Here is a 6,699-nt window from a genome sequence, read left to right on the forward strand (position 1 = left end):
CTTAAACATTTTTTTTATTTTTAACTCTTGTTTATTTTATGAGCGACAGGGTGGAGAATGTTGGTGAAAGATGGAAATGTGGTTTGATGTTTGATCTACAGCTGCAGGAGTTTTTAATTGTTCATCATATTAATTTTACTGTGATATTTTTCTGTAATTAATATTTATCTATTTAAAATTAGTATGGAGACAAATGAGAAATAGTAAGTTATATTAACAAAACTGAGTGAAGGCTGTGATGTCACTTATGATGTCACTGGTGATGTTAGAGATTACTTTTCTTGAAAGAGGTGGAGTTAGCCCCTTTAAGATGACAGAGTGGATTGGAAAATTCTTTATTTCCTTTTTTGTCATTTATTTATTTTATTTTATTTTAAAATGTGTTTTGCTAGCCGTTTGCTAAGTTGTTGCATGTTTTTAAAATAATAGAGCGATACATATGCAATGTGCAGCAGAAAACAATCCCTATAGAAAACTTGTTTAAAACTTGTTTGTTTTAATGTATTCCAAAAAATAAACTATTGCACATATTTTACATACCTTATTTAAAAGCAATCTAAGTTTACATCCAATCATTTGAAGCATAATGTTTTAATGTGATTTTAACATACAGTATTTGAGTAAGTGCATAAACTTATGTCTAAACTTCTTACATTTCAAGTATAATTAAGAGCATTTTGTTAACAGGGACGATTACTTGTGTTAATGTTGTAATACACACTGTCCATTATTGCTAAATAAACAAACCTGGGTCTCACATACCTCACAAAATTAGCCCAACGCTTATTTTAGGACTTACTGACAGAGCTACAGCAGAAACAACTCAAATATCTCCCATAGTTTACGACATTTTTAGAATCCCTCTGATTCTGACACCTCCCAAAATATGTTTCCTCGCCTTCGACAGCTGTTGTTCTCTCCTCCCTCCAGAGACCAGCCTCTGAGGAACAATGTTCAGCACACTTCAGCTCGCTAAGACATCACAATCTGAGTTAACTCACTATCTCCTGCACCAACACATGACTCTAAATATTAGGGGGCTCGTCCGGGATGGTACAGACCACCTGGTTGGGATGATTTGGACCTCAGTTCATGTTCTTTTCTCTTTTCTTTAATTCGCAGGTCTCTGCAAAGCTTGGACTTTTCCGCTGTGTGATGACTTTTCCTATGGAGCTGCTAAGTGGTGGGCACCCATTTAGCAGGCTGACCAGTGCTTCTGTCCAGTCAGAGGACTAATCTCTTCGGATGAGGGTCAAATGACTGTCCAGGCTGGCAGAATGGATGTGGCCTTAGTGGACTTCGAGAACCTAGAGGACATAAACAGCAATGTGGACGAGCTAGATGACCTGGACTATCCTAATGAAAAGACAGCCCTTACTGTCGATATGTCAGAATGTGGACTGGGCACCAATCACACGTGTTCCCAAAGGTTTTCGCCCTACAGAGAAAAAGGCCAGCAGACTCTTGGGGTGCCCCCATCGCCGATTTTACCCCCTCAAACCAGGCGAGGACGTGCGAGTTGTGCAAGTCTAATTTCCAACTGGAAACTTTTACTAAACAGCGAAGGAACTCAGAGCGAGACTATCTTCAGCAAACTGGCCAAAGAATGCTGCGAGGATCTGTTTGTGGACAAGAGAGGTCTGGATGATGGCGATCAGAAGATCATTATAAACATTGCTGGTCTACGTTTTGAGACACGGCTCAAGACGTTGGACCAGTTTCCTGACACTCTGTTGGGAGATGCCTCAAAAAGGATGGACTACTTTGATCCAATGAGGAATGAATATTTCTTCGATCGCAACCGGCCCAGCTTCGATGGGATCCTGTACTACTACCAGTCAGGCGGAAAGATCCGCAGACCCGCGAACGTCCCCTTGGACATCTTTGCGGATGAGATCATTTTCTACGAGCTGGGCAGTGAAGCGATGGAACAGTTCCGTGAGGAAGAAGGCTTCATCAAGGAGGTTGAGGTTCCTCTGCCGAGTAATGAGATCTACAGGCAGTTCTGGTTACTGTTTGAGTATCCTGAAAGCTCCAACGCAGCCCGTGCCGTCGCTCTGGTCTCCATCTTCGTCATCATCATCTCCATCGTCATTTTCTGCATGGAGACTCTTCCCGAGTTCCGCGAGGACTTCGAGATCTTTCCCACCATGGGAATGCCTTTCAACCGGTCAGGCAACATGGGATTCCCTTCGCTTTCTCCACCCAGCGCTACGCCGAAAACCATCACCGCCACCTTCTCAGACCCCTTCTTCATCATCGAGACAGCCTGCATCATCTGGTTCTTCTTTGAGCTCTCGGTTCGCTTTCTGGTCTGCCCGAGCAAGCGCGAGTTCTTTAACAATATCATGAACATGATCGACATCATCTCCATCATACCGTACTTCGTCACCCTTGTGACCGAGACGGTAACCGCCACCAACCAGTCCACCGGACAGAACATGTCTCTGGCCATACTGAGGATCATCAGGTTGGTTCGAGTCTTCAGGATCTTCAAGCTCTCGCGCCACTCGAAAGGCCTGCAGATTCTGGGCCAGACGCTCAAAGCCAGCATGAGGGAACTCGGACTGCTGATCTTCTTCCTCTTCATCGGCGTCATCCTCTTCTCCAGCGCCATCTACTTCGCTGAAGTGGACGAGCCCAACACGCAGTTCGTCAGCATTCCTGATGGGTTCTGGTGGGCGGTAGTCACCATGACCACAGTGGGGTATGGGGACATGTGTCCCATCACTCTGGGAGGCAAAATGGTCGGCACGTTGTGCGCCATCGCCGGAGTACTGACCATCGCCCTGCCCGTACCCGTCATCGTCTCAAACTTCAACTACTTCTACCACCGGGAGACGGAGCAGGAAGAGAAGCAGCCCCTCGCCGAAGCTTCTGAACAAGCCGCAAAATCAGGAACCGCCACAAAGCATGGCAGCACCACGTCCCTCAACAAGGCCAACGGGAACTGGAGTGAGAAATCGAAGCACTGACGACGCTGACGGCGTCGCTACTGTAAGAGTGGACGAATAAAACAGAACAGTACGGCTTGTTTTGCACATTGGGAATATATACGATTATAGTTTCCAGAATATAGAGTCCAGTCAGAGTTAGCGGACTGCTAATGATTAGCTGTGTGCTAATGCGCTAGTCACTCATGTTTGACTTCATATGTAATGGAGTTTCTTGGAATGATTAACAGGTTTTATTTGATGTAAAAAATTATCTAATGTAAGTTTTCTTTCACAAACTTTAATTACGAACCCAGATTGAAGTTCTTAAGCCCAAAATATGTTTTAAAACTCAAGGTATTTAAATGTGTGGCCTTTATTCTCAACCTGTTCTTAAACTTGTAATATTTATTTACATCAACAACAGTTAATCAATAAAAAGCTGATTTTACTCTTAAAACTAAAGGTGCTACAAATCTTCCACAAGCAAAAAATATTTTTCGTAAAAGAGATATTCATTAAATGTCCAAATGTTTGTTGACACCCCTAAAATGAATTCAGCATCCAGGTACTTTAAGTTGCACCCATTGCTGACAAGTCTTTCTTACACATCTCAAAATATCAACTTTACAGGAGAGAGAAAAAGCTTTCTAAACTTTTAATGCACATCAATGTAAAAAGAGTTTATTTCAGGTCATTTTTAAGTATTTCTATTGGTCCGTTCATCAAGAAAATTTGACACGGTGTAAGGAACAGTTTGTCTGTTTGAATTATGTAGTAGAGAAAAAAATTAACAAAAATGGAGATACTTGTTCTTCATTGGACAGCGACGTATTGCATATCTTTACATAAACATTGGGATAAATATAAGGACATACAAACTCAATACAAGCAAAAAATCATGTACAAATCATGAAAAAAAAAAGAAAAAGCATACAGTATATTTAAAACGAGTAAAAGTAAAAGACTAAAGCTCTGTCTGGATGAGATTAGTATCTGTGTAAAATATTTTACACTTCTACTCTTTAGTGATAAAGAGGATCAGTGAGTTTTTAGAAGTTTTTTTTTCTCAGTCGCATGACATCACAAAACGCTGTTCTGTTCAGTAGCTCCTCCATTTCCACTCGCTGTTGTGTTTTTGACGTGGATCTCCGTGGAAACTGTGGCACGTCCAAAGTGCCCAAAGCGCCCAATATCTATTTTATTAAAGGCGAGGAGACAAAACTCAGAGATGTGCGTCCGGACGGTACTAAAATTACCGGAGGAGCACGGAGTTCAGAGAAAAACAGTAGATAATTCAGCCTGTAATTTTCTCAGAGGACGTCTGAGAAAAACACGAACATGATCGTTCTGGACGAGAATAAAATCACAGAGGATAAAAAAAACCCATAAAATAGAAAATTACCCCAAAACCCCCCTGAAATCAATCCCATCTATATATTTAAAAGAAATAAAAGTAAAAGACTAAGACTGGACGAGCTGTGTTTGTGCATTTGCACGGCTGTGTGAGCAGCAGTGGTGCAGGTTACAGTATCTGAATGTGGATTTCTTCATTATTGAAGGTGTTGAGTATAGTTGGGCAGTTCAGAATCCGGAGTTTCTGAGAGTCTGAGTGTTTTTTAGGGGATAAACAGCTTTAATTCTGAGAGTAGCAGATTTTAGGCTCATCAACCCATCTGTGTTACATAATCTCTGTATTAAAACACCAATCATCTCATAATAATCCCATAAAATCTCCTAAACCCTCCTCCTCCATCCCAAACCCAACATCCCATAATTAGTCTGAGAGATTTCACACCAAAAAAAAATTACTACAGGACAGAAATGTTCATTTTTACAGCGGATTTTATCTGATTACAGAAGATATTAACTCAAGATATTTCATGTTTTAAGTTTGAACATATCTTCTAGTTCAGTGTTTTTATATTGATCCAGACTGTGAAGAAACACATGAGGAATGATGTAGTAAACTGTTAACTTGTTATTTGCAACAGAGGGGTCCTGATCAGTGCCAGTTCCATCATTATAATGTTTTTTAAGGTCTTTGCGGTTTCAAAGTTCTTAAAATTCGTGTTGACTGACCTCGGAAAAACATTATTTACAATCCCACCAAGCATTTACAGTTTAAAAGGGATTGAAAACGTTCAATAGGAAATTTGAAATAATAAGGAGCAAAAGTAAGTAGTAAAAAATAATAAATTAATAAATAAAAGACAAACACATTTTAAATTGATGGTTAATATATGAATAATATATATAGGTAAAAAGAAACAAATAGGAAATTCTAAAAGGATAATAAAAATGTACAATATAAAACATATTTTGGTTTGTTCAACACTTTTTTTTAATAAATAATTTCATATGTTGTTCTTCATAGTTTGGATGAGTTAAAAATATTTTAAAATAATTGTTTCCAAACGTTTCACTGTATTTTAGACCAGAAACACATAAAACCTTAACCTTAGCTGGTAACCTAAGGGTATCCTTAGCTGTAGCTCAGTGCTAACCTGTTCAGGAGAAAATGAGCAGCTCTAGGTAAGCTCAGGTAAACATAAACAGCTGTATTCTGTCTGCTCCTCTGCTTTGACTGATAGCAGTTCATGTTAGCATGCTATGTTAGCATAACAACATTAGCCAGCACTAGTCTGGATTACTTAACCTCACTCGAACACTCGCTGCACACTTTGATAACCCAGCTAAATGCAGAGCACTGAGTGTGAAAACTGCAAAAACTCAAATGTGAAATAGATTTTAAATGCCCATTCCTACTAACTAACAGCTGGGATAAATTACCTTGCAAACGCTAGCTAATTTTAGATGTAGCTCAGTAAAGCTAAGCATGCGTCTTGTAGTCCTTCTGGGCTCTCAGCTTCTCAATATATCAAACGCATTAGCAATATTTGCTGATGTTTATCTCTGCTTATTAAGCTTTTTAGAAGGATGGCGAGGCTGCAGCACTCTGTGTTTACCTGATGTTGTGTTCCATACCTGGCAACCTGGCGTGAGGAAATGGGACTGGGGAATGAGCAGGGAATTTCACAGATTTACACTCCTTAACAAACAATTTAAAGAAGAATGTACTGGCGGAGGCATTGCTTTGAAACCCTTGCTGAAACATGCTTAGCATTAGCTTAGCATTAGCTTAGCATGTTTCCCTAATATCTAATCACAGCACACCATGACCTGGATGACTGATGACCCTCATAAACACTTCTGTACAGGGGTTAATGATCTCTTTACTGGAGAACTCTGGAGTTTTTTATCCTGACAATGTTTTCTCAGAATAAAGAAGGAAATTCTTTATTACAGTAATAATAATTCACTATTGTTAAAAGTGTTTTTAGTGAGTTTTGAGTTTTTTCTCTTCAGGGAAATGTGTTTTAATTCACTACAGATACAGGAGATGAATGCTGGGGATGTTAGTAATGATCTCATGATTTTAATCTCTGTTAATTTGATTGGTTGAAGCGCAGTAATTGCTGTATTGATTGTATATTGTATACAGTGGGTTTAATCTGATGGTATTTTATCAGACTGGATTGGCTGTTCAGTGTTACAGTAGTAGGAGTGTAAGTATTGTATATATCATATATATGAATAATGGACTCACTGCTGATGTGTAATACACTGTGATCTGAACTGAAGCTGTCCTGTCGTTAATGTAACTGCTTTAATCTGTTTTAAACTGATTTAAATGAGCCTTAATTCAGCATTAATTCACATTTTAAAGGTGTCCTTCTGCTAAAAACCTCCTTTTCTTGTTGTT

At 39.5% G+C, this 6,699-nt stretch overlaps 1 protein-coding gene across 1 annotated transcript; it reads left to right on the top strand.

Annotated features, from left to right (window-relative positions):
- Positions 1–1,118: 1,118 nt before the first annotated feature.
- On the top strand, positions 1,119–6,484 carry kcna10a (potassium voltage-gated channel, shaker-related subfamily, member 10a). Its single transcript, XM_022662340.2, has one exon. It carries the CDS (start codon positions 1,257–1,259, stop codon positions 2,973–2,975), a length of 1,719 nt encoding a protein of 572 aa, XP_022518061.1. The 5' UTR covers positions 1,119–1,256; the 3' UTR covers positions 2,976–6,484.
- Positions 6,485–6,699: the final 215 nt, after the last annotated feature.

Source organism: Astyanax mexicanus, chromosome 13 (genome assembly GCF_023375975.1).
Source record: "Astyanax mexicanus isolate ESR-SI-001 chromosome 13, AstMex3_surface, whole genome shotgun sequence".
Lineage (NCBI taxonomy): Eukaryota > Metazoa > Chordata > Actinopteri > Characiformes > Acestrorhamphidae > Astyanax > Astyanax mexicanus.

Excerpts from the sequence above, each read along its gene's own strand:
- kcna10a (XM_022662340.2), top strand. The coding sequence starts at position 1,257 with ATGACTGTCCAGGCTGGCAGAATGGATGTGGCCTTAGTGGACTTCGAG.